At 44.1% G+C, this 27,718-nt stretch overlaps 3 protein-coding genes and 1 long non-coding RNA gene across 5 annotated transcripts; 2 read left to right on the plus strand and 2 right to left on the minus strand.

Annotated features, from left to right (window-relative positions):
* Window positions 1-445: 445 nt before the first annotated feature.
* On the minus strand, window positions 446-6,019 carry LOC142883212 (14-3-3 protein beta/alpha-1-like). 2 transcript variants are annotated; one of them, XM_076017907.1, is made up of 6 exons: window positions 5,878-6,019; window positions 4,861-5,312; window positions 2,762-2,885; window positions 2,171-2,334; window positions 1,997-2,092; window positions 446-1,503 (listed from the first exon to the last, which is right to left on the minus strand). In XM_076017907.1, exons 2-6 carry the CDS (start codon window positions 5,158-5,160, stop codon window positions 1,429-1,431), a joined length of 759 nt encoding a protein of 252 aa, XP_075874022.1. In that variant the 5' UTR covers window positions 5,161-5,312; window positions 5,878-6,019; the 3' UTR covers window positions 446-1,428. The 2 variants fall into 2 exon arrangements, with proteins under 2 accessions (XP_075874022.1, XP_075874023.1); XM_076017908.1 differs by lacking the exon at window positions 5,878-6,019 and adding an exon at window positions 5,565-5,757.
* Window positions 6,020-6,145: 126 nt separating this feature from the next.
* On the plus strand, window positions 6,146-25,659 carry LOC142883215 (uncharacterized). Its single transcript, XR_012926024.1, has 3 exons — window positions 6,146-6,337; window positions 24,884-25,045; window positions 25,526-25,659. It is a non-coding gene; the product is annotated as an uncharacterized LOC142883215 (long non-coding RNA).
* LOC142883209 (dnaJ homolog subfamily C member 30, mitochondrial-like) lies at window positions 19,785-21,826 on the plus strand. Its single transcript, XM_076017904.1, has one exon. The coding sequence runs from the start codon at window positions 19,949-19,951 to the stop codon at window positions 20,966-20,968; it is 1,020 nt and encodes a 339-aa protein (XP_075874019.1). The 5' UTR covers window positions 19,785-19,948; the 3' UTR covers window positions 20,969-21,826.
* LOC142883206 (cleavage and polyadenylation specificity factor subunit 3) lies at window positions 22,251-27,643 on the minus strand. The gene is made up of 18 exons (XM_076017901.1): window positions 27,300-27,643; window positions 27,144-27,207; window positions 26,870-26,967; window positions 26,655-26,783; window positions 26,390-26,567; window positions 26,197-26,286; window positions 25,966-26,116; window positions 25,653-25,828; window positions 24,875-25,033; window positions 24,624-24,770; window positions 24,364-24,516; window positions 24,020-24,128; window positions 23,794-23,892; window positions 23,253-23,347; window positions 23,081-23,168; window positions 22,928-22,994; window positions 22,723-22,819; window positions 22,251-22,628 (listed from the first exon to the last, which is right to left on the minus strand). The coding sequence occupies exons 1-18, from the start codon at window positions 27,368-27,370 to the stop codon at window positions 22,527-22,529; spliced, it is 2,073 nt and encodes a 690-aa protein (XP_075874016.1). The 5' UTR covers window positions 27,371-27,643; the 3' UTR covers window positions 22,251-22,526.
* Window positions 27,644-27,718: the final 75 nt, after the last annotated feature.

Raw genomic sequence — 27,718 nt, forward strand, 5'->3', positions numbered from 1 at the left:
GTTTTATTTTTTTATTGAAAAGAAGAGAAAACTGTGCGCGACTATCTGTGATTTTACATATACTTTAAACACCCAAAACCACTTTGGGCAGTTGAAGGAGTCATACTGTTTTATTTAATTGGAATTATTTCGTCGCTTTCAAAGACTTATCGGATAAGAACGAATGAGCGGCATTTGTTTACGACATTCCTACTTTTCCGGCCAGAAATAAATAAACGAATAAAGAGTAAAACCCAGGTACTTCATTCTCCAGTACCACCGTGCAGATCCAGTCATTTAAGAGGTTTTAACTATCCTAATCTCCAATTGAAGAAAGGCCCTTTTGAAAAATACATGATTTCCTTCCTTCCTTTCATGGGAAAGCCATGTCATCGCTACTGGACAATTAAAATTTTATTGACCATACAAATACATTGTTGGGAGAAAAGAAAACATACCAACAAAATTGGTTTAAAAATGTTTTATTCATGATAACATAGCTGATACATAGGGATTCAAACAGTTCCACAAAGCGTTTGGAGACTACTATAGAATGAATAGCAAAACAATATCGGTCCAAATCTCTAAATGACAATCACCTGACAGACTAACATATCATCCTCGGGTAGGACGTGTACAAACCTGCATTGGAAATTGCTAAACTTGACACTTGGACTTGTGTGTTACAGCATTTTTCCCATTCCAGTGTAATATCCCAAGAGACGTGCATGACAGAATTGCCTTATCCCCACTTACAAATTTCCCTCCATTTGGTCACAGACACCCCAGCCACCAGTCACCCACCCAGCTGTTTTCGAATCAGGAGTGCTCCAGTCAAACAGTGGTATGATTACCAAGGCAAAGAATAAAGATTTCATCGGTTGGTACCACTTGGCTGTATATTTATTTATTTGTTGCCAGCATGTAAAGTGCACAGGCTCTCCCTGCCGAATGGAAATTTTGTCTTTTTGAAGTTGAAGTTGAACTGCTGTAACCGTACCACGTAACTTTGAGAGAGACACTTAAATGCAAAGGAAAAACAGTTTATGTCAACCTACCAGTTATTAATTGGAGAACAGAACAGAATTTGCCTGATGGGATTTCAGGCTTCCATCTTTTCAACTTTTTTTTTCTAGAATTAGATTCACTGCTCTCACTTAATCCAGGAGTCTGATAGCGATGCCAAACTATCAATTGCTTTCCGACAACTTAAACGGCACAAATGGGATGGCATGAACATACACAAATCAAAATAATTGTTTCTCTTTAGTCTTCCAAATCTCCAAAGTGAAAGGGATGACTTTAACGTCTTAATTCTTTTTTTAAATAGTCGTCGCAATTGTTTTCATTGGTAGAATGTTTAAGTGGAGTAATAAGGAATAAAGTAAGAATGTGTAAAAAGTTTTTTTTTCTCTCTTTAGTTGTATTTTGCAGACAAAGACATTTCTTTCAGTTCTTAGTCTGGCCCTCGTCTCCTCCATCTCCACCTTCACCCTCCTCTGCAGCAGTGTCCGATGTCCATAACTGTGGGTGAGAAGAAAAAAAACAAAACATTCACATAAGAAGCACTCATTTTCTTTTAGAGTAAAGTTTCTTCCCTTTGATCTTAGCAAAGAGCAATTCCCTGACTTTGATACGCAGGCTAGAAAGGGACCATGATGTTTACATTTACATTCAAAGGACTGATTTAAAAAAAAAAAAAAAAAAAAAAAAAAAAGGGTAAACAGATTGCACTTCTATAGTGCTTTTCTAGCACCTTCACGGTACCCCAAAGCGCTTTACAAAGGCCTCTCATTCACCCATTCACACACACCAATGGGAGGCTGATGCCTTAGCCCCATTGGGAGCAATTTAGGGCTAAGTGTCTTGCCCAAGGACACAACGAGAGAGTGGGATGGAGCAGGATTTGAACCAACAACCTTTCAGTCATTGGACAACCCGCTCCCCGATTAAAAAAAAAAAATAATAATGATAGTAAGGGGAGGAAATGGAGACATACTGAAGAATTGAGACTTACTGTCAGATTGTCTCTGAGCAGCTGCATGATCAGAGTGCTATCTTTGTACGAATCCTCACTTAGGTTGTCCAGCTCTGCAATGGCATCATCAAATGCCTGCAAATACATTGGGAAAATGCTTAACAATCTACAATGTTGAGGACACAGATGCGGACGAGATTTTCAAGAGCATACCTGTTTGGCCAGTTTGCAGGCTTGGTTAGAATCGTTCTGGATCTCATAGTAGAAGACAGAGAAATTCAGGGCCAGGCCGAGGCGGATGGGGTGTGTGGAGTGCATGTGTTCCTGGCTTATTTTAGATGCTTGCTCATAAGCCTCTTGTGATTTTTCGATGGTTTCTGGAGTCAAGAGAATTTACAATTACCACAAGACACATGAACACACAATGTAGGTTTACATGGCCATCAGAAGAACAATTTATTCAAATCCGAGTTTGGTCAGGAATGTAGTGTAAGAAAGATGTGATGTCGAGTGAGACACGGTTTCAGTTAAGAAGCAGCAGTGAAAACAGTGCAACTGTATCTTAATACTGGTTCAGCCTTCGATAAATTCTGAAATTAGTTTGGTCGCTCATGCTGACTCAGTCCTATGTTCACTGTAGAACAATAGCAAGCTTCATAAGTGATTCCCAGCATGAAGAGGAAAGAGCACATCACCACTTCAGGGGGAGCAAGTATAATAGGGACAAAAATAGGACTTGATGGAGGGTGATGGTGGTGGTGGGACAACCAGACTTTTCAACATAATATTTTACATTCAACTTACCCTTTTTATTGGATTCGGCAACCTCAGAAAGGTATCTGTAGTAGTCGCCCTTCATCTTTAAGTAAAAGACTTGACTTTCCTGATCCTCTTTTCCATCTGCAATTAAATGATCATCCAGCTGGCCCTAAGGAGAAAAAAATGTCAAATCAATGCAACAGAATATGATACTGGAGTTACAACATTCTGTAGGTACTGGTGCTGAATGTTAGAGAAGCAGTAGATAACAGAAAAAGAAGGTCAAGCCGCCCAAAAAGGAAAGAAATTATGTAAATCAAGAATTGTGAAAGTCATGTCCCACTGGCTTCCGACCACCAGGGAGCAATATTCCTCTGACAACGCAAAGATGCTCAATATAATAATTTACATGCGTTTATGTCTAACCAGGAGTTGAAGGGGATCTCCGCTTTTTTTTTTTTTTTTGATAAGTTTCAAATAAAGTGCAACCATGCCAGGCCTCTAGGGTATCCCCAACTGTCTTCTGGCCTAGTTTCTGAACTATTCGCGCCCCATCCCTGTCAGCACTGTCCTACAAGGGACTAACTGCTAGTTTTAACAGACCAGGATCACGTTTGAAGAGCGCAGCCTCTTTCCATAGACATGTGGACGCAGGTCGTCCAACAAACCTGAAGCTGTGACAAAAATACAGCATTTCCACCATTCATTTTTCACATGACCCCCTGTGGGCGAGCTGTTGCAGTCACTGAATTTTATGCAGACGTGTCCAGCACCTCAACTGCCTGGTTACCACAGTCCCAAAATAATACTCTTGTCAATCACGCTGCACAAAATAGAAGATGTTCATGGCATTTTGGGTTCCATCTTCTTTTTTTTTTTTTAAGTTATAAAATACAGGTCTACTGATTAATACTTTATTGGCTAACATGATATTCATGTATGGCTGCCATTACAACTATCCAAGTATGATTATGACGATATCTTAAGCTTTAATTTTTTGCTGGTTTGTGAAGCAGATTCACCAAATAATTTCAACAGCAGGACAATATTGACCGAGGAAGTAGAAAATTGTATGCAAGACCTTCTACAGTCTAAATGATACATTTAAACATATTCATACCGTCTCAGTGGCAGTTTGGCATTGCATTCCGTACTAACCATCAACATTAGATATTTCAGAAGTGATCAGCAACACCCACACTTTACTTGCCACCTGTGTATATTTAAGTGCCCTTACTGATGAAGAACCTAACTCAACCACTGGTTTCAGTCTACTGAGCAGGAAATGAACGCAGTCGGGTACACAAAAAGCTTGTCTGTTTGCTGTGGTCTGTGCACCTCTTTGTGTGAGCACAAGTACCCGTCAGGCTTCCACAAGCGAGTTGTAGCAAGAAGACCGACACGCCCTCCTCTGCTGACAAACTCCATGTCAACGCTCACAAGCTGAGTCACTGACGCCTCAAGTCTTAAGGACACACATGGCAAAACCGGTCTACAGTTAAAAGCCCCCCCCCCAAGCCCCTTATAGCTTCAGGGTATTCGTGTGACTCGGATGGGTCTCGGAAAACAGTCGACCCCTTCAGCTCTTTGTTGGTGCATTAGATCGACTAAAGCGATCCGTTCAACCGATGATACAGGAAGCACCAAAGAATGGTCTGTACAAGATGGGACCGTACATACAGCCATTTTCACACCGAATGGCCGAGTCTCCAGCTTCTCCCTTCATCCAGACACACCTCACTAGAGTAGTCACTCCGACCTCTTGTCAGTTCACACCCCCGGAAGGTTTGCAGGCCTATTGTTCTAAATCCAGATACCCAAAAGGCAGGAACAGTGGGAGGACTGCATAACACTTCCTTGTCCTCTCTGGCTTAGGCCATATTTATACAACAGATGAGCTCACGGGAAGCGACAAGTAATACTTGTCGGGGAGGTGGGTAGGCAGGGAAGGGAGGGGTTCTGTCATAAAACGTGTGACGAGCAATTTCAATTTGACAGTTAATAGCTCGGCTCCATTTAAAAGCACAGATAATCAGGTGAAAAAAAAGACAAAACATTAAAGTGCAGAATGAATTAGCAGTTTTAAAACGTTAAAATAAACTAATAATAAACAACAAAGCAGAGAAAGAGAAAGAGACGCTAACCAAAACTTCTTCGCAGGTGTCCTTCAGCTCCTTCACCACCAAAGCCCGGTACTCCTTGGCGGTCGCAACCATGTCGGCCCCATCCTTGCATTCCATGTTGGACAGTATCCTACATGCGGACCGCATCGGCCCGACCACGTTTTTGTAGGCGACAGAGAACAGGTTCCTTTCTTCGCTGTTCAGCTCTCCTACCTTCTCGATGAACTCCTTCATGAACTTAGCCATGTCGTCATAGCGCTCAGTCTGTTCTGCCAGCTTGGCTTTCCAAATTAGGATTTCGTTATCCTTACGTTTATCCATATTTTTTTTTTAGTATTGGGTGGACTAGGGATAATTGACTTATTTATTTATTTATTTATTTATTTGGGGGAAATAAATCCAGGGAGTGGGCAACAGTCAGAGAGCAACAAGGGATCTACGCTTGAGAGTCCCTCGGTGAAGTTTCGGTTAAACTGTGAAAAGAAATAAAATAGGAAATAGCGTTAATAGGGTTCGATTTAAAAGATGTTTGGTTGGTTGTAATCTGAAGGCAAAATATGTTCTCCATAGTGTCTGTATTAAAAAATAAAAAGGGTTGCATGCGGCGCTAAGAAAAAAAAAGAAAAAAAAGCACTGCACCCCATTGGATAAATGCCACTGGCTAAAATAACCCATTACACGAAATTTTGATGTCACGGTCACCAACGTACAGAATTTACGATAACCTGGGCGGTGCAGCAACCGTGAGTTGATAAACGGCTTCTTCGAACCCGGACAGACGACTGACAGCGGAAAACCACGTCCCTCTCGCACGACCGACCAGCCGCCACAAAGCTGTCTGGAGCCGGCACAGCAGCAGCAGGTTATCAAATGCTAGCTACCATTAGCTACCCGGGCCACTCCTTTTCAATACAGAAGAGAAATCGCGTAAGCACTATTTCCTTGTTAACGTTAACCCGTTTGGCTCGCAAGACTATCGATGGACGGGAGGGAACCCTGTTGAAAGCCAAACAAGATTAATTAATACCACTTCCTGACCTGAGAAGAGATGTCCAAATTTCCTTTCTCAAATTGATCCAATTCGAGAGGGTAGTCCGGAGGAAGAGCACAGCAGCAGCAGCGGCGGCATCGAAACCACAGCTGAACTTGCTCGAATAAGTCGCGTCATCTGCATACGGACTCTCCAATCATAAAGCGTCGCCTCGTTTGACGGCCAGGTAGATATAGGGATATGGCCCAATAGCTGTAGAGCGCGGGGGAGTGAGGCGGGCTCTACTGCAAGCTTGGCAGACCGGAACAATGCAGAGGCTGGGGCCATGGTGTTTCCTCCAATTAGAGCGAGGGAAGAATACGTCATTGCATTGCCATGGCGATGTTCGCCCAATCGGCCGTTGCTTTCACACGCTGTAGGCGCTTTAGCAGGCGGGTGTGGCACTCATTCCTCATTGTTAACCGACGTATCTAAATTTGTATTCAAGGATTATCTGGTCATCTCAACGTAAGTATATATGCATTGCACGACTGTCAACACTATGCCAACAACGTTGCATTATGTAGTTTACTGTCTGAGAGAACACAACTGGTCCCACAACTTTCTTCCTGCTGTTCAACGTAAAAACACCACATTAACTGGAATTTGTGACAGTGGGGGTTTCAGGCTGCCTTGGACCAGGTTTTTCCTGGTAGTTGGGGTGGGGGTCAAATGATTCTTGAATCTTACCAGTGCAAGAGATTGTTTCATTGGGTCACACTCCCTCTTTTTTTCCCACTCTAATTATAACACCTGAGGGCTTAAGCAACAGACATCAGGATCAACCAGGACACTGTAGTCATTGAAAGGTACCCTGTGGATTAAACGCAAAGGGTGGACAGTCTTTTTGTCTCCTATCACATCTAAAGGTTTGTTGTCGTCGACACATGTGTAATGTAGAAATACATATTTACAGACTTTGTTCTATTTAATCAAATAGGAAGACTGTGGTATATTTCAGTATTGGCAAGTGTTGTTCCACCGTTTGTGCAGCGTTAAATGGCCTCTGTGCTTCCTGGAAGGGATCAAATTTCACTGGAATGTACCCCTCCTAGACACCTGAAATTCTACCTGAAACCTCTGGGCAATAGCAGGCAAAGATGGACTTACCCTGTAGGATTCCAGGTTTTTTCTCTTTTTCTTTTTGCAGAGTGAGATAAGTAAGATACGCGATTCTTTATGTCAGACAAATCTCATTATTCATCCATCAGTGCATGACATAACCTTTCACTTGCTGTTTAATGTCATGAAATATTCTAATCTAAAATGAATATGCAATAATACAGAGCATGACGTTCAAGTTTAAAGAGCATTCCCATGTAGGATCACGTGGACAGTTCTGAAACAGAACTTTCTTTTTCAGTTTACTTAATGTAAAGGTTTAGCTTCCGTTACATCAAAAAAACTAACAGCACCAAAGACAAAATGGAATTTCTTAAACTATTATTGTTATTATTATTGTTATTATTATTATTATTATTATTATTATTATTATTATTATTGTTATTATTATTATCATTATAGTGCCTTGTTTGATGCATTACTATTCAAGTTAGTTCAGATTTGCATTTTACTGGCCTTGAAACCGTTGAGCTACATATACACCTAAACCACTGCCAGCTCCTGTTGCTACTGTCTCATAACTTACTCCCAACAGCGGTTCATCAACATCCAATAACATGCCACACTGAGAAAATAATAATGTCAGTCTCTGGTGAAATCTCGCTTGCAATCAGTCACCTTTAAAAAGTCTTTTGTTAGTCTGTTCCTCCGCTTGCACAATTCGGACCTTTTCCGCCCCACCTTTGGTGCCTGCTCAGTCTTGTTTTGCGATTGAGACCAGGGGAGCTGAGAAAAAAAGCTTCTGTCTTCAAGAAAAGGTGTGGGCTTACGTAACGTTCAGCTACCCCCCTGTTGCTGAAACCTGTCCACCAAGAAACAGCTTTCATTTCTTTGGTCCATCAAAAAAATGATATATGATGAAAAACCAAGATTAAACTAAAAACTGCATTTTTTTCCACAGTCATTCCACAAGATGGAAGTGTTATATTCTCTTCTTGAACAGAACCACATTTTATGGGTGATGGAGCCAAATCGACTTGAAACCAGTAGAATCTTTTAAATTTGACCACCAACATCTTGCTTTAATCCAATGGAAAGCATATTTGGTTGGTCTTCTCCTTATATAACCAGTCAAAGTGCAATAAGTTGAGGCGGAAGCTTCAAGCTGGAGGCAACACAACTGGTTCTGCAACCTTTTTACTGCTGCTCAATGTGAAAAAAAAACAGCAGCACAGCCGTATTCAACCTATACTGGAATTCTCCACCAGTGGGGGTTTGGCTTTGCCTTGGCCCATGGTTTTCCAGGTAGATGGGTGGGGGTCAAAATGAAGCTTACCACTGCAAGCTCAGACACCCTTGCTCTTGAAGGACGTCTTTACTTTACCACACAACTATTGTGTTTCAGAAACAAGGGGAACAAACATTCTCGAGATGCTGTAATGCTGTGTCTGAATAATTGGGATCGAGTGAGATTCTATGTTTAACACACCATGTTAGAGGTTGAGACAATCCTCCTCCACCCACACGGCCTCCTAGAAAACAGAGCTGTGGGTTTTAGAGCTGTGACGTCATCGTTTCCAAAAAAGGATCGGTTTTGGCGTTTACGCGAAGCCGGGCAAGGCGGCGTTTTCAAACTCATCCACCCTGAGGAGCATTTTCGAAAATGTGCGGTGTCGGTCTGTGCGGTTTGAGTGAAAACGGCGTCTTCGTGTTAACGCAAGGCAGAACCGACTAAATATGTCCGCGTTTTCAGAGGAACCCATCTTCATGTAAACGGGGCCTAAGACACCTATATATTTCCATCGCAAGACGAGGAACCATCAGATGAAGGCGCTCATGTCCGCAGTAGGCTGGGCGACTATAAATAGAAATAATTAATAAGTCTGGAAATCCTACGGGCTCAGCTCTACTTTTGAGCTGCACGTGTGGATATTTCCACACAGCATGACAGCCCCCGAGATGGCTGCTCCTCGCTGGATTTGTGTAAAAGGTGTTTAGTCTACCGCGTTTTCTCACGTGCCTTAGTTTGTGGCATGGCTGTGGATGGATGCCGTCGCGTCCCCTGACATGACGTGATGCCACGCTTCCCTTTCTGCTCCATGCTCAGCCATTCCACACTAGGTCAATGCATTATGAGCGCCTGCCTCCAGCGCTCATAAGTACTCGTTAAGACACCTACTAACTTGCTGGTGTTGAAACAGACTTGAGGAAACAAGGTGAAATGAAAAAAAATACCCAGTAAGAGATGCATGCAGGCCTCTCAGCTGTCGACAGCAGACATGCTGAGGCCGAGCCTTGCGATGCTCATTAAACATACTACTTAGCCTCTGTGTGGTTGTGTGTGTGTGTTTGAGTTGGTGACTTTGGTATGCAGGTTTCTTTTGCTCTTTAATTCTTCACTGCTCTAGTAAATAATGCATCACCTGTGCTTCACTAAGTGCACATCGCTGTACGGATTCCCCACCACCCTTCCCTTCCCCTCCCCTCCTGCTACGAGAGATTGAAGGAGAAGGTAAATAGCCATATGTTTGTTGTTCGAATGTTGGTCATAAATGAGCCTTTGCGGCTACAGAACGGGGACCCTGGAAAGCAACACAGATGCGATGCACGCAGTTTGAAATCTTGAGCAATCAGCATGAGTAAAATGCACAGCATTTGCGGTGCAGTGCCCAGAATTCAGCTGTGGAATACTACACTATGAGCTCCTTCAAACATTTGAGGTTAATCCCAATGCTTTTGCCCCTCCGTCCACTTTGGTGCCTGGTACCACTTTACCCACGCTCACCTACTCTGCTTTCAAAATGTATAAAGTCCTCCCAGCTGCCTCTATTCTGTCTCAGTCAGCCGCTCTTGACTGACTCAGTCTTTCCAGGGTTGCTTGACATTCAGACGTGTTCAAACACACACAGGCACCAGCTCATCACTGGCACAGTACCCCGCTGCCTGTCAGAACCATGCCCGCTCTACCCATAACATTTGCCCTCCACATCCTGTCTTTTCAAATGCAATCCGGAGGACGAAGCGGCCTCAGCGAACGTGCCCGCACACGGCGGTTCCTCCGGCACGGCCACACTCTACTGATGGGGCGTGCTGAGTGCAGCGTCTCCATCCCACTGCTGCCAAGCATCATTCCACCTCGCTGCAGAGTGGAGTGGCAGCTGGCTGCAGAGGAGCCCCCTCTCTCCACCCCGCCCACTCCCCAAACCCCCGGCGGTGCACTCTCTGGCAAGACACTGTCCCTCTCTGGTTCCATCAGAGCCAAAAAATAAAGCATGATATGCTTTCGCTCAGTTCATCAACCACCGATGAAAAAAGGTTTTCTTGCTTGGGGGGTGGATTGAACATTCATGCTGGGTTAAATCTTGAGGTAGCTGCTGGTTTACCATCATTCTGGCTGGTCTTGAACTCTCTTAAATAATAATATGCAAATTCCAGGTTCACTGACTTTATTTGCAGAAGCTCCAGTGGAACTTTGTATTGTCAAAATTGCATGTCAAATTCAACATTTAATAACTCCTACACCTCTTCCAGATTCCTTAAAATATAAATCTGCGGCTGCATATTCATCGATTCCATGCATGCACAACGACGAGGGTGGTCGTTGTTGCTCTTCCGCAAAAAAGTTCCTGACATTCCAGCTGAGGCCGGGTTTATTAGCAGGGCTAAAAATCGATATGGGATTTGAGTTCCCCACTGAATTTTGTTTGTGTTAAAACCCCAGCTTGTCAATTTTAAAGAGGACTTTAAAATACACATTGGAATTGAGAGATGGACGGTGGCGGTTCACCGGTTCACCGATTACTTTGTATCACTTTGATTTGCAATTTTTTTCTTCCTGCCGCACAGTGTACCTCACCACACTCTCACTTTTCTCACACTGTGACAGCTTGGTGTTACAGTGTGATTAACCAGGTGTGGCTGTGTGGGCTGACCCATGACTGGAAGAGTAGCATGTTTATTTCTGTTCATGATCATGACCAGAAGAGTGGCTCCCAGCCACTAGACAGGATAACAAAACAACATTGGATTTCAAATCCTAAAGCAGTTTAGTCAACAGTGCAAACGCGGTTCATTCTATGAAGTAGCCCAGTTGATACAGCAGTCTTGGTTCGCGCATGGACTCAGAATCTATTGTCGCGGCAACCGGCAGTGAGTTGCGGCAGTGAGTTGAAGGGCGTGGCAGCAGCCGCGCTTCTCCGTGTTGCGGCTGTCAGCTGGGGGGCGTGGCAGACGCCGCGCTTCTCCACGCAAGTGACGGCAGGTGCGCAGAAGCGCGTGTTTCTACGCGCATGCGTTAGCGTCGCCCCACGGTGCGCTCTTACCGGGTGATCGCAATCACACCGATTGGTAACGCACAACGTCAAAAGAAGCAACCTCGCCGGTCGTTCAGAGAGTGAGGCAGAGCCGAAGGCGGCAGGAGCAGTCACGAACGAACTGAGACGCATGGTACACCGGACTCAAACAAAAAGGGGGCCACCGGTAAAATCCAGCTTGCAAATTGTGCTTGGTCTGCTGGTCTAATCCATGTGTCGGAATAGTAATTGTTTGAGTCTGGGTCTTGTTTGGTTTTTTTTTGTTTTTTTTTTAAACAAAGATTTGTTTAATTTGTCAAACAATGAAAATTAAGTTGCTTTATTTAAAATGTTGTCAAAAATAATTTAAATGGAACATTTGCTTTGTTAAAATTATAAAGTGAAAGAAATTAGGGTTTATTTTTCTCTCTAAAAATAGTTTTGAATGTGTTTTGAGTGCAACACCTGATTTTATTTAAGTTAAGAGAAAAATTTGATTAATTTATTTACAAGAATTTGAACCTCGTGAAATGGTTATTTAGAAAATATGAATTTTATTTACTTTGGTTGTTTTATTGTGTGTTTAAAGGTTTTTCACCAGCACCCATCCTTAATGACCAGTTGAATAAAAAAGGATTCCTGTGCTTTTGTGGAGTCCTTTCCCTTTCAAGTGTGGGGAAAACCATGCAACTGTAGAAGACACTTGACATCTATCATCCCTGATTAACGCGAAGCCCCATTTAACATTCAGTAGAACTTGGTGTTACTCTTTCCGTCACTTCACCTGACGAAAGACAAAGGGTGTCTGGCTGCGTCATGGCCAGAATGTGCTGTAAAAATGTAAACCTATGATTACAATTATTTTCAAGGAAAAAGGGAAAAAAGAGTTTTTCACGTTAAAAGGCCACGTGGGGTGAATTGATATGATTTTTCAAAGGTGTCATAGCGCCAAAGAAAGTCACAGTCAAAGACTACTCGATATGAAAGCAGTTGGGATTCAATCTGACTGTAGCATATTAGCGGAGACGGTGGGACTGGAAGAAGGAGAGAAACGGGTGTTATACAACAACCTGGTCGCCGGGTCTCCCGCCTAGAGTTGTAGCTGTACGGCGACAAGGACTCAGCCCAATCAAACGGCGGGTGGGAGGGACAGACATCAGTGTTAACTCTGTTTTTTTCTTTTTGTCAGTCTTCCCTCCAGGCTTGCCAGTCCTCTTCCTGTGCCAGTTTTTTCTCTCCCCTTTTTTTCCTCCTTGTGAACGTTGCTGCTCTGTGTTTGCCAGGAACACACCCTGTGGATGTTGCTAGGAGATAGCTCAGATACTTGTGTCAACTTGCATAAGTTGAGACACAGACGGCTTTGAACAGGAATGCAAGCAGAAGCTGAGGCAGTGTTAGGAAGGGCACACGAGGTAGAGTGAGTGTCACCGCGTCGGCAGAGCAGGCGACTGTAACAGAGAGAAAGAGGAAGTAGGGGAGACATGATGGTTGTACGTCAGGCCGAGACTTGTTTATGTAAAAAATTTTGGTACATTAAAAAAAAAAAAAAAACACTTTTTCCACATTGCTAAAACTTTGTTTTTTTTCAAAAGGTTAAAATGTGTATAAAACGACACATGCGCACGTAGAAAAACAAGAACAACAAAGTTGTTGTTCATTTGTGTATTTGCTTATAGCTACAAATTCACTTATTTGATTGCATCACACTTAGGCAGGTGTAGAGTGTGGAATTTGTTGTCGGCATCTGAACTACCCAAAGCATTCAGCGCAGCTTTCACACCAGCCTCTCCCTTCCTTTTCTGCGGCGAGCCCAACCGAAATGGAAAGTTGCCCTAGCCGGTTCTGTGATCTCCAACCACTCCCTCTGACTTTTCTCAAAGGTGAGGCCTTTGGCTCCGGGCTGTAGCTTGTGCTGCGGTCCGTAATGTGTGACACAGCCTGTCTTACGCAGAGCCCCCGCCCCCCCCTTAGAAAAAAGAATAAATCTAAAATAAACAGGGCTTTGCCCCATGATACACAGGAAGCTGCAGCTGATTCATGGAGGGATTCGTTTGGATGTCCTCATTTATTAATTTATGAGTAATCAAAGTGCACTTGGCTGGGACGCACGTCGGCACAGCCCAGATTGTGTTTCAGCATGCCACAAGAAAAGAGATTACTTGCAGGTTGATACAAATGTAAGGATCTAATCACCAAATGCCGATTATTTGCAAAAAAAACCACCACGTTTTTTGGCCAGTGGAATTGGGGCTTCAAGAGGACAAACGGATACTCATTAAGGGAGTTGGTTGAAATAACGGCACATGATACAACAGTGAAAACTAGCGACTCTTCTCTCTTTGGCACCAGTTAGACATTTTCCAAAAAAGGGCAATGAATCAATACAAAAGCTTGCTAGTCAAAATAAAGATGAAATAAACCTGCAGGTGAAACAAAACAGTGATTTACTGAACATGTGTAAACGCACCAGAGCCGCTCAGACGAAAACAATTCAATTGTGCTTCATCACTTTGACACAAATGACCTTCAGAAACGTCACTTGGCAACCTTGTCCTAACTTTACATTTTAAAATCTCACCCATTCCTCTCGACCAACTTTTTCGACAACGTCCCATAAACCAATCAGCAGCGAGGAAGCCAGGAAGCGACAGCTGGTTGCTGGTGGCCTCCCTTAAATGCAGCAAAAGAAGACAGAGGTGAAAAATATGAAATGAGTGCTCGGTGCTCAGAGCAACTGCATTGGAAAGAGTTTGGTTGAACACCGCAGCGTGGTGGTGATGGGCGTCGTAAACCAACTGGTTCAACTGGCCGTAAACAAACGCAGTCGTTTGTTTGAATGTGATAAGACAGAAGTGATAAGATAGACGCTTTTCATTGGCCCTTTACCAGACGGATACAGGAGACAGATAACAGTGGTTTAGAAAACTTGTTTTGCGTGGCCAGTCATCTCAAACCCGATGTAGTGAAGTTAAAAAACAAAAAGAATAAATAATCAGTTTCTGGCAATGGCTACTTTCACCTGAATACCACCCAAAGCTTATCTCTAAAAACAAGGCCCACCGAATATCAACAAATATCAAACCCATTTAAACAACAGAGGTATTTTACTGAACCCTAAACAGCAGCAGCAGCAGCAGCAGGACTCAGTTCTGACCAGAGGGGCTTTTCCAATGCAGCAGGGCTACAGATCCGCACTGATGATGTCATCTCACTGCACAGAGGTCACACTCTTGATTATGTACAAACATGCTTTGTTTCAGATCAATATATCGACAACCAGTCATTTGGGCTATGTGTTGCGCTCTGGCAAGCACTCACTATGCACAAGTTTCCCTGGTTATAGTCAATGAGGTATGTTTGTTCTTGGATAGCACACTCCGCAGACAGACTATATATCTTTTTTTATTTTATTTATTTTTTTTACACGCATGCTGTCTTCAAAGCAGTGTTATGGCTACTTGTAAACAGGCTCAAGCTAACCGACCACGGTGCTCCTGTAGCCTTGGCATAATTAGTATGAGCTTGGGAAATGGTTTGGGTGGGTGTGTAGGCATGAATTATTAAGAAGAAGCCTGTTTTTCAGGCTTTGCAGGCAGACAACAGCAGAAAAGGTCAACCAGTAGCATTCTGATCCTCCTCCTTGCGTCAACACGCTCGCAGAATCCGCTGTTTTGCGCGCGCATTCGTGCCTGATTCCTTCGGCCCGGCTGCATTTCACCGCTGGCGGTTGCTGCAAAACGGAGCAGAGGCGGCGGATTCCGCATGCCCCGCCCCCCTCCCTGTCCTCCTCCTACCCATCCCCGTGCCTCGATTATTCTATCTGACACTGCACTCTGTCTTTTCTGGGTTGCCTCTACATGCCTCTGGGCCACAGATTGGCACAGAGATAAACTTAGCAACAGCTAGCCAGGTCAGACTAAAAACCCTGGTGGGGACGGGGATGAAAGAGAAAAAAAGCATCCGAGGCAGAGAGGGAGAGAGAGAGAGCGAGAGCGAGAGAGAGAGAGAGAGAGAGGCTGATGCAACTGCTCGGAAGAGGACAGAGACAACTGGTGATTCGTCACATACTGTAGCTTAGCAGGCTCAGTGCCGACGTTGCACATGAAATATATTTTTCACTCGTTGCACGCCAGTGCAGACACTATACTCAGCTCATGGCGTTGGGCTCATAGGTGCCACGTTATGTAAAAAAAAAAAAAAATCACTCTGCCAGTGTTTTCTCACAAGGAGCACGGCCATTTCCTGCCTGCTTCAATCGCAACGAAACCAATAGGTTTTCACTGTATCAGTAACCTGGTATACGATGAAAGGTTCCTACGTTTCATTCTGAAATAGAGAACATTCATTTGGTGAAGACAGGTTTACATGCTACAATACCGCTGCCAGTAACTGGGTCTGCAGGTGTTACCAGACGAAGCGTTTTTTACGTGAGCCCCGCTGCTGTTAGTCAACCTTACAAATGAGTACAGCCCCTCTGTGATGTCACAAAGGGTACCGATACTTATTTGTTGATACTGTTCTTTAATCACCTTACAAACGTGGAAGGTGCAACAAAGAATGACGTTTTTCTTGCATGAGGCTGTAAACGGAGTTGACAGTATAGAGTTTAGTGTGCAAGAAGAAGAAGAAGAAGAAGAAGAAGAAGAAGAAGGCCTTTATTAATCCCACAGTGGGGAAATTTGCATAATTACAGCAACTGTATAGTGAAAAGAGATGGAGAATTATATCAATTAAAAGAAATAAGGCAATGAAAAATAAAATATTTGTAGGGTATAAACAGAATAAAGGTGCTCATTATAGATTATCTGCAATGAAAAATTTATAAAATTGAATATGGAAGTAATATTGGATAATATTCATAAGACAGTGAAATGTGCTGCTATAAGATAAGATTTTTGATATGCTGTAGTTTGTGTAGAGCTGACACATGAATGCCAACATAAGGCACACAAAATTTGAGTACTATTTCCCCCCCCCTCTCTCTTAAATGCCAAATTCTTTATAGGTGTAGGGTCAGAAGTGACAAAAACACCCAGCCTCCATAAACACACAAAGGATATCCTGGAGGAAGCTCTGCTGTGCTGTTTTCTGTCAACAGTGCTTCAAAAGGAAGTGATTTGGAGAGACCAAATATGGAAATTCCGAGAACATGTTTTTGGTCTTGCGGTATTGTTTGTCTTTCATTAGCTTGTCATTTTTTTTTTTTCACGACATGTTTTAATTGCTTTGTTGTTGGCGCTTGAACGCTTGAATGAGGCCCCTCTCTTCTCAGGCAGTGATCAATTATACTGCCTTAAAAAGAAGGCAAAACGTAAAGCGACATTTTAGCTACATCTATAGTTTCGTAATATTAAATGATATATTAAATGGATGTGAATCTTCTTGGCATCTACAAACTGAGCACTACTCCCAGCGTCACAAGCATGGCTTGATTTACTGCGAGGCCTTTTGCAATTAGGCTGCATCCTCTCTCTTTTCTTTTTTTTTTAATCCAGCATGTATCCCATTACCGACTGCCTGTAAAGCTAATGTCCGCATTTCCGTCGTCCTGTCATAATGAAATAGACACTCCCTCCCTTCCTCCCTCCTGACTTCCTGGTCACGAGCGACGACGAAGAACGGGCAAGCATGCGGGACAAGGCTGACATGCTGAGGTAGTGAGGTCATGTGGCGCGTTCAGCAGAGTGGGGGTGGGTGGGGCCGGCGCCCTCAGATGAAGGGCGTCAAGCAGAGGCAGACAGAGCCAGGATGCCAGAGGGAATGTGTCAGCGCTGACTGGTCAGTAATCTAGTCGACACCTGGAATCACACACACACACACACACAATTAAGGCTGAGTCTGTGTGTGCTCATTGCGGCTCCCACAGTTGACTGTGTAGTCCCCCTCGTCCCCCTCCTCCTTTAATTGTGAGTCTTGATGTGATCCATCTGTGCTGTTGACATTAAACCCTGACAATTGTCCCTTTTGGCGTCGACTGGACAGAAACAATGCATTACACCAGGAGGCGACAGTACAGTAATACTGTGCATGTGTGTTTGTGTGTGGGCGTGAATGGTTGAGAAGCTAGTACTCATAAATGCCATATAAGGGCACAAATGGCTTAAAATTACAGTTGTATACACTAAAAAAAAAAAGTGGTACGTTCAGGTAACAGGCTAAATTTACTATAATATTGTGACCTCAGGAAAGTCAGAGAGGGTGTAGGGCACCAAAAACTGCTCGGCTTTTTACCAGCACGCGTATGAATCACAGACAGAGAGACTCACATGACATCATTTCCTAAAAACACTCATGCTGCCAGGACTTCCTGTCAGGTAATCCACACCTGGAGCTTAGAGCTCCCTCTAGAGTAACAGAAATGTCAGGATTCTAAATTTACAAAACACCGTGTATGAATTAAAATGTCCCAAAGTCACTTTACTGAATGTTTTCAACAAATAACACGTGTCTCTAGGACCTGTCAAAGAATTCCCCCAGAGAGTCGCACCTTTATTTCTGATCCTTGCACCACTTTTCAGAAAGCTCACGTTAAAGAGAAAAAAAATACTCAGACTTTGACACGAGCCCTTAGTGACGTATCAAAGTTCACATACACCCAGATACTCCCTTTGTAACTGAATGTACATTTAAAAAAAAAAAAACAGTGATAAATCCACATTGTGTAATAAAGGCCATGTTTAAATCATGCTACAGTTTGTGAGTTGTGCTATAGAAGAACATTATTGGCATGTAACATGTTTCTGGCTGACAGCAGATCAAACATACAGCATGTGTGACAACAGATGGATCATAGGCCACATGTTATTCCCCTCTTGTCTGCGTGACCGAGTCCGTTGTGAACGCTGCATCGTGACAATGGCTGCCGTCACAATAAAAAAGAGGCGGCGAGACGCTGTTCTTGGCCTCTGACGTGAGTCCACGTGAACAGCCGCCGTTGCCCCTCGTGTCCTCCGGTGGTTTGGTGGTGGTGGTGCGGCTCACGGTGTGATTTCTTCTCCCCCGCAATAATCCCAAGAATACCGGCTGCACGGCGGCGGTGGGCTGAGAGGATGCCGGAACATCTGTGCGCAAGGAGGTGAGAGCGGAGGGGGCTGCTGAACTTCCTCTTTCCTGTTTCCTCTCTGCGCTCTGTGTGTGTGTGTGTGTGTGTGTGTAACATCTGTCCAAATCCCTCTTTGTGTTCACTTCTTTTTTTTTTGACAGAAAATACTCATTCACGTCTGGGAACGTGAGGCCCAGAAAAAGGGCTAAAAATGGATCCTGATTTAAATATAAACCATTGTGTTATGCTTCAGGTGCAGCCAGGAGAGAGAAAAGAAACCAGATTGGAATAATGCCAACAAAAAAAAAAAAAAACAAGTGCTGATTTTTTTAGACTTTCACACAAACTGGTCCACATGGCCGTTTTCGGAGCCGTCAGGATTGAAAAATTGAATATGAGGGAGGGAGCCAGCAAGAGGAGCGAACTCAGTGGGGGAGGCAACCAGTGAAATATTCATGAGAGATTGCAGAACCGAAAGAGTGGAGACAAAAGAGTCACACACAGTGCAGGCCTGGGTTAGAGCATGAGTGTGTGTGTGTGTGTGTGTGTGTGTGTGTGTGTGTGTGTGTGTGCGTTTTGTGTGTGAGAGATGTTTTCAACTCATAAGAGGCCTCCCAGCTCAGCGGTTACACATCACACATCTTTCATCTGCAGTGTCACACTCAGCCGGCTGATTTCCATACACAAGAGCTCCCCCTTCACGCAGCGCACCTCGCTAGCAGTACAAGAGGAAGGCATTTGCATGAAAATGGAGAGGGGGTCAGAAAGAAGGCAGAGTGTACGTGGACCCCCTTACACCCCACCCTGGTTTGTGCCAAAACTATGCTGTCGACTGCAGTAAAATGAAGGTCAGTTTTCCGCCTGCAAGCAGAAGGCATGTTGGAACAAACGTGTGAAAAAGGTTCAGGGATACACAGCCTGTTTCTTTTTTTGAGAACACAGCGAGAGAGATTTTGAGTCTGTTTGGTCCCAGTAGCGTTGCGCCGCATTCTGCACATTTGTCCATTAGCTAGTGTGATTTAGAATGGAGGATAATTGTTGTAATATCATATCAGATAGGGGGGAGGTTATCTTACGCATTACTCACAGCTTGTTTATGAAATGACACCTAGGATTTGTTTCACATTTCAGACACGACGCGCACGCTCCCGCATTAACAGGTTCATTTCGCAGGAGGGTAGAAGATTTTAGGTGACTTTTTGTTTTAGATTTTGGTTTTAGATAGAGCAGAAAAGCCTCAATGTTGCCACTAAACTAACTATAACTATATTAGTTGTTGTGGTAATGCAAAAATGTGAAATTACGGGGAAGAAAACAACCCGATGAGGCAAGTGCCACAAACTGTTAGTGGTCAAAATGTTCAATAAAACGTAGAATGCCTGGTCGAATATTGCTAATAGTGTTGTAAGTTCTGGTTCAAATGGATGATGAAGGTGGCGTTTTCATTACCGAAGAAGAAGAAGAAGAAGAAGAAGAAGAAGAAGAAGAAAATTTTTTATTTTTTACAATCACACTTTATTTACAAAAAACAGACTAAAAATTATGCAGAGGAAGAAGAAGAAGAAGAACGAAGACATGTACAGTATGCGTTATGTTTCCCACATCCACCGCTGAGTGGCGCTGTAGTTAAAGTGACGTTCCATAGCGGCCCGGAAATGTTTTTTCGTCGTCGTCCTTCAAAACATGGCGACCATCAGACACCGCTTCGGCCGTGCCGCGAACCAATTTGTACACAAAACCTACTGCCGTGGCCCGCTGAAAGGCCACGACAAGCGGACTAACGGCGCGCCGCGTCTTTCTCCCGTGTCGACGAGCTTTTTGTTGGGTGAAATTTACCATGTCGCGGTGCGTAGAGCGGAGAATGCAGCGGACGAAGTGACCGTCGGACCCGTGCGGGACAGTTGCGTAAACGTCGATTTGACCACACTCCTTCACCTCGGTGACGATGCTCGGCTGGACAGGGACACCGAAGACTTTAACCGTATTTTAGGATGCAGCAACTTTGTTTTTAGGCCTGACAGTACCCGGGAAAGAAGCCTCTCTCGCTTCCGGAGTTTTGCCAGCATTCACAGAACCCAACTACAGGGGACTCGTCGTTTGCTTTGGGGATATGGACAAATTGTGAGTGTCCGAGCGTACAGCGGCGACGGAGCCCATTCTGAGCCCCTCTACAAATCCATGACTGGATATTACGATATCCTGGAGGTGGCGTCTGCCGCCACGCAAGCCCAGATTAAAACCGCCTACTACAAGCAGTCCTTCATCTACCACCCGGACAGAAACGCCGGTAGCGAGACGGCCACTGCCCGCTTCTCTGAGATAAGCGAGGCCTACGCCGTCCTGGGCAACAAGGCGCTGAGGAAGAAGTACGACCGGGGCCTGCTGACCCAGTCTGACCTGCTCTCGACATCCAGGCCCACTGGCAAGGAGAGCACGGGGGGCTCGGGGAAACCGTCCCAGGTCAAACGGTCCATGATGAGCGCGGACGGCCGAGGGGGTGTTTACAACTTTGACAAGTTCTTCAAGGAGCACTACCAAGAGCAGCTGCAGAGAGACAAGGACATCAGGGCCCGCAAGGAGGAGATGCTGGGGAAGAGCAACGAGACCACGAAGGAGATGAAGCTGGGCCTGGTAACTGAGATGGGACTCGGAATTATCCTCGTGATGACTGTGGCAATGATCCTCCTCCTGAAACCCAAGTGAAATATGTTGCAGAGTTGTGATGCACATTTCTCCACCTCTTGACACTGTACAACTCAAAGTTGTAGTTTTGTCATCATTTTTATGGCGCACTGACTTTTAACATTGATTGGCATCCTTATCATTGGCACAGTGGTTGTTGTGGGGTTAGACAACATAATGTTGCTTTCCTCTCTGGCAACCTCCTGCAAGACCACACTTGTCAGTTCTGGACATGTACTGGATTTGTTTGCCAACAGGGCTAATTTTGTTCGTGGAAGCAGTGCCATTCTTTATTAGTATAAAGTGTAAAAATGATTTTAGAACGACAATTTTGAGGCAGAAAAACTAGTTAATCTTGCCGTAATTTGCACAGTTCCTCAAGTCTGCCGGTTGTCATTGTTAAAACTAACTCTTACCCTTAGCCGGAATGGCTTAACTTACTATTTATTTTCTCTATGCAAATTGAAAATTATCTGAACATAAAGTAAATGTATTGAGACACGTGAGTCTCTTACTGTACCCAGGTACTGTAGATGTAACAGGACATGTCAATGTCATGTTCAATGTCCAGGGCGCTGAGGAAATTTGTGGTTGGCGTACAACCTACAATTATTTTAACTCCTCTGGCTTTTATAAAGTCATCTGTTTTACAGATTTCTTTCTTTTTAAAGGCATGTTGCTGCATTGCTATTTAATTTTATTTTTTAGCAGTCTGGGCAAGTAATAGATGTTCTTTGAATGCCAATTCCAAAGGGCATTTCAACATCTTTATGTCAACGCTCACATGGTAAAAGTGCCTTTGACGGTGTTTATCGTAATGTCAATGTATTGTGTTGATAATAAATAATGAGCCGTGCATGTTAATGCACAGTCGAGCAGAAGCATGTTTTCTCAGCCCAGTTTTTGTGGACCTACAAAGTCACTTCTCAGGGGCTCTGAGTTATTTCCTTTCGATAGCATAATTAAAGTACGAAGAGTTAAGAGGCCCGAGCAAAAAACGTCATAATGATCATAATAAATTTAATCTAAAGTGCACTTCACATTTTAGGAAAAAAAGGTGCTAAAAGCACAATAATTACACATCAAAAGAGTAACATCATCAAAAATACAACAGGAAATAATCTAAAGAACGACTGACAGTAAAAGATTTTATCATAAAGGGACGTTTTAAGTTCCCTTTTAAAACCACTGTGAGGAGTTTCATACACTCCAACCACTTTGTTCGGACAAGCAAGAGTGCAAGACATAAACATGTTTTTTGTTTTAACCAAAACAAAAAAACAACAATTTTACAATTTTCAACATAAACATTCTGTGCAGTCCAACTCCGTCATTCAACAAAACAAAACAGTGCATGAACACAAATACTTCCTCCTGAAAAAAAAGCATAAATATTAAAATTGCTTATAAATAATCAACAGTAAAATCAATCATCAAGTAAAACACATACAGTGCTGGACTAGGACGGGTTTTCAGATCAGATCCACACACATGGATCATATTCTCGGTTATGAAATGCAGTGGTTTTCCTTCATGACTTCAAGTATTTCTAAGTGTTCGTCTGGCCTTCCTCCTGCGCTCAGATGACCGGGTTGAGGGCATCGTAGAGCCGCTGCACCGCCAGATCCACCATCTCTCTGAGGGAGTCGTCCTCGGTGCATTCGTCCTCGTAGCACACTGACTGATTGGGGGAGGGGCAGACGGAAACACTCAGAAAGAGAGACCAAAATTTTTTTTTAAAAATCTACACCAACCTACAGAGTTTTCCGTCTCACCCGCGTCTCCAAGCAAATGTGAATCGTCTTCCCGTCAACGGTGACAGAGATGTTCTTCTCGTCGCTGAAGTCCACACTGTCCTCTCCAAACATGTCCCTGAGCGCGGACAGAGAGAAGCAGACGTACCGTGACTCACAAGCAGCCTGTAATGTTCTACACTGCAGCCAACAGATACTCCACCGTTTAGGTTTGAGTGTCACTCACTGCAGCATGACTCCAAGTCGGGTTTGGAAGACATCCATGTCCATGACGGTGGTCTGACACTCCATTACTGGTGACGCCAACAAATCAGATGAATTGAGAACAGGCAGGCAGGCTGCAAAAGGGCTCTCTGTACGCCGACGTTCACCGACTGACCTTTCTGAGCTTTCGGGTTCGACTGGACCTCCAGAACCACAGTGGTGACGGCATCAGCGTACATGTCATTCAGAGGGTTGGCGATCCACTGCAGCGGAACGCACAGAGAGACACGGCCGATAAGGAGAAGGCACAGGACCGGGAGCTTCTTGAACGGGCGCTCACTACTCACCTCCAGCATCACCATGCTAGATTCGTGGACCAGGGTGATGTTTTTGAAGACCTTCAGAGTGCTTTTCTCCGTTCCATCCATCTCCTCCACGTCGCCTGAGATGGCAAGAGACACTGTCAGTTTGGCAGCTCTAAGCCCCCCGACAAAAAAAAAGGAGAAACCCATGTGTAGTATTCCAGGTAAAGGTCCAGTGTGTAATATTTCACCTGATTTATGATTTCTGTATTGGTAGAAGCGTAATATACTGCCCATAAATAAAATAACAAAAGTCTACAGTTGCACAAAGAAGGTGGACGACGTATCCAGGTTCGGGTGCGCAGGCCACCGTAGCTCACTGGCAAACTCAGTAGGGGGAGGGAGAGTGAAAGAACAGCTGCAATCTAAAATGAAACCACTTGATGTCGCCGTTTCTTCTTCAAAATCTCCAAATATCACACACCTCACCTTTATTGCGTCTAAACATAAAGCTGGCCTAAGTAAGTCAAATGAACATATTTTCAGATTGTCCTTCCATTAAAGCAGCAGGTCAAGGAAGCCTCACCAGTGAGGTTCCTCAGATGGCACACCAGCAGCGAGTATGGACCCGTGAAGGGGATGACCTGAGACTGTTTCACCGTGCTCATGGCCAGCTCTGTGTACGCTGAGGACACAAAATAGACACAGACAAGTTCACTCACGGATGCATCAGTCCTTGATTAAAATAAAATAAATTAAAAACAAAATCAAACTTTATCCTTATTTCCCTTTTCCGAGAGATTCAAACTCACTGGAGAGGTCTGACGGGTTGAGGATGTGGTAGTTGAAGTTCTTTTTCACCAAAATGCCCGAGACCCTCTGGCCCTGAAGACACTTCTTGTCAGCCAAAGAGCCCATTACCTGGGAAGACAGTAGGGAGGGGGGAGAGGCACCAGGAAGTTCAGTGACAGAGGAAATTTATGGGATGGAAGAACATGTACTGTACGCAATGGCCCAATGTGAAATTATTTACAAGGTTCCATTAGCATAAAACACAATGAAAAACATGCACATGTACGCCATTAGTAAGATGAACCGACTTTTGTTATTGTTTTTTTTATTGAATTGGGTGGCCACAGGGTGTCGACTGACTGACCTTGGCCAGTTTCTCTCCTCTGAAGTTGAGGGTGACGGCCTCCGTGTTGCGGGGGTTGTGGACTTCTATGTGGACCTGGTCGTTGTCCTCGTATTCCCTGATGAGCGCAGCCTTGAGGCGGGCCATCTCGTTCTGCTCCCCGTGGACGAGGATCTGAGGGGGTACAGATGGGTTCCTCGTTGGTACGAACTCACCCGTGGTCAAGGTGTCAACCCAAAATCTCCCCATTTTCTTTCCATCCGCCCCCGACTCTGTCCTACCACGTGCGGCGGTTTGAGGGCCCTGATGAACTCGCTGGTCTGCTGGTAGTCGGTGTGTGCGGAGAAGGAGATGTAGTCAACGGACATCTTCAGCTGCAGCTTCTGCCCGGACATGGTTGTGATTTCCTCCGGCTCAGACATGATGTGCTGCGCAGTGCAAAAGTATATATAGTATTTCAAACAATACTGAAAAACGACCGAAATAAACTCACTGAACTAAACTAAACTAAACTCCAGAGGTCCTCTCGCACCTTCGCCAGGGTTCCCTCCACGCAGTATCCGGCGATGATGACTCCGTTCCTCTTGTCCGTGCACCAGCTCTCAAAGAGCTCTCTGGAGAGGCCGCTCTGCATCATACCCGGAGACGCCATCACGACGCTGGGGCCGATGTCGTCAAAGTGATCCATGCTCTGTGGAGGGAGGTTGGTGTTGGATCATTTCTGTTATTTTCAATCATTTAGTTTTGTTTGGCTTGATAAATACACCTTTAGTTTGATCATAATATTTAGCATTATTTGAGATGGTGTGAATGCTCATTAATTCTTTCATTTTTAAGGTATTTTATAGCTCTGGAAACATTACATTTTCTATAGGCCTGTTAAGCATACAGTAGGGGGCAGCACTGGGAATTGTTTTTTGTTTTTTGTTTTTTGTTTTTTTTACCAGGGCAAGAGAGGTGGCAGCAGCCATTGTTTAAATCGACAAAGAACTGCAGTTCTTCGTCTGGACAATGGACTCTATGCCTTAGCCGATGTTTAATTTGATTTTAATTAATTTGATTTCGTGAGTTCAATTTGGATATTAAGGATAAAACAAAGAAAAGGACAAATGACCTATACAGTTGGGTTTGTTTATAATAAAATATTAAGACCATTTCAAGTCTCTTTTTTTTTAAATCCCAGATTCCAATGGAGCAATCTCAGCGAGAACATAAAAATGACAAGACACGTGCGTGAGATGGGCATCTTGAGCAAGGAACAAACAGGAAAAGACAACACACAGCTTGCTCGGACGCGTGGCAGCCTTCACCTTGAGGTTGCTGATGTGCTTGAAGACAAAGGGGTTGTTGATGTTGATGGCCTTGCGGATCTTGTCGTTCATGGCGTTGACGTAGGTCTGGTACACGGCCATGCACTTCTTGGCCAGAGATGAAGCGTAGTAGATGGGAATGTCGTGGAGCTCCGGGTGGTTCTGCCAGTACTCATCTAACAGAGGGGGACACGCCATCTTACCCACGCTTACGAGATTACACATACAATAGTCTGATCTAAAAGGAATAATGAAAAGTATAATTGATTTAGGTGATTTTGGTTTTTCAATGCAGATTTGTGGGATTTCTCACCCAGGATGAGCAGCAGTTCCTGGGCCCGTCCCAACGCAAACACTGGGATCAAACAGCGACCTTCCCTGTTGACAATATCATGGACCGTGTTACAGAAGCGAGCTTCTCGCTCCTCCCTCTTTTCATGAATGTGGGTGCCGTACGTCGACTCCTGCAGGGGAGAATAACAGTTTTCATCCAGAAATGCGTATAAAGCAGCATTTCATGCGTGTACACAATAATCTGGCGTACTATAATCAAGATGTCAGGTTTGACACTAGGAATCTCCGCCGCCATCAGATGCCTGTCTTCTTGTCTGGAGAAGTCTCCTGTGTACAGCAGCTGCAGAAGGAGAAACAGAAAATGAGCAGTTTATTTTAATGCAAATGAAAAGGACTCTCTGAAAATTTGAAATCCACAGGAAAAAACAAACAGGAGACGTTACCTTGACCCCGGCTATTTCTATCATGAACATAGCAGCCCCCAGCACGTGGCCTGCGTGGTAGCACCAGAACTTGATCCCTGCCACCTCCTTCACCTCGTGAAAGTTGATGGTCTCAATCTTGTCCATGCTCTCCTCCAGGTCAGTCTCAGTGTACAGCATGTCGTCGGCTGAAATGTTGCTGCAAGAAGGCAAAGGCAGAGTTGCTGTGATGGGGGTTTTCCTTGTGAAAGACTGTAGCGCGACAGGTAACCCACGCTCTCTTCACCTGACTTTGACGTAGTCCGACAGCAGCCAGCGGTAGATGGCCTTCGTGGCGTGAGTCATGAACGTCCTGCCTTTGAAGCTGGTCTTCTGGAGGAACCAGGGCAGAGCTCCACAGTGATCCAAATGGAAACTGGTGAAAAAGGTGTAGCAGCATTTTAATAATGAAACTTTGGAGCGGCAGAGCACGTTTGTGGGGGGGGGAAAGACAGGACTCACTGGCTGATCAGCAACAGATCGATCTCAGCCGGGTCGATAAGGTCTATGTAGGGAAGAGCATCCATTCCCTCCAGACCAGGGTGGATACCACAGTCCAACTGCAAGGAAATAGATGGACACAGTAATTTTTTATTTTATTTTTATCATTATTATTTTTCTTTAATGAATGCATTACCAATGCGGCTTTTGCCCGTATCTAGACGTATGTAAAATAAGACTTAATATCATTAGTGTTTTATTATTTTTTTTTATTTCTTTCTTGGGGTGTATGTACCATAATCTTCCTTCCTTTGAATTCCAGAATGATGCATGATCTTCCAACCTCCTGGCCAGCACCCCTTTAGTAACGCGAGAAATTCAATCAATAAATCTGTGATTACATACCGACGTCAATAAATAATAATAATAATGATAATAAAAATCGACTCACAAAGGACGAATAAGGAGCTGGTCGCTTTCCTCCGCGGGCACAATCACGTCCACTTTGCGTTTCGCAGCCATGCTTACTGTAATTTTTGACCACCAAAATCAAGAAATACTGAAAACAGTCATTGACAAGCTGCACCGCTACGAATGAATGAATGAACGCGCTGCAGGGCGACCTCCCGAAACGTCACATTTCCGGTGTTGAGCCAAAATACCGCCGACGAGAATCAAAGCGCTGCCGAAAAAAGTTCTGACAGCTTTTTGTTCAAACGTTTAAAAATATATATTTTTTCCTGATCGCACATATAAAACTAAAATACACATATGACAACCTCGTTACGTTTGCGCATTTTTTTTTCTTCCAGAGGCGAAATGCTTCAAGAGTGCAAAGTCAACATATTTCCTTGCGTCCCCTTTAAGTGG

The sequence above is a fragment of the Nelusetta ayraudi genome, unplaced genomic scaffold, assembly GCF_046127955.1.
Source record: "Nelusetta ayraudi isolate G7.1 ecotype Tasmania unplaced genomic scaffold, CSIRO-AGI_Nayr_v1 ptg000007l, whole genome shotgun sequence".
NCBI lineage: Eukaryota > Metazoa > Chordata > Actinopteri > Tetraodontiformes > Monacanthidae > Nelusetta > Nelusetta ayraudi.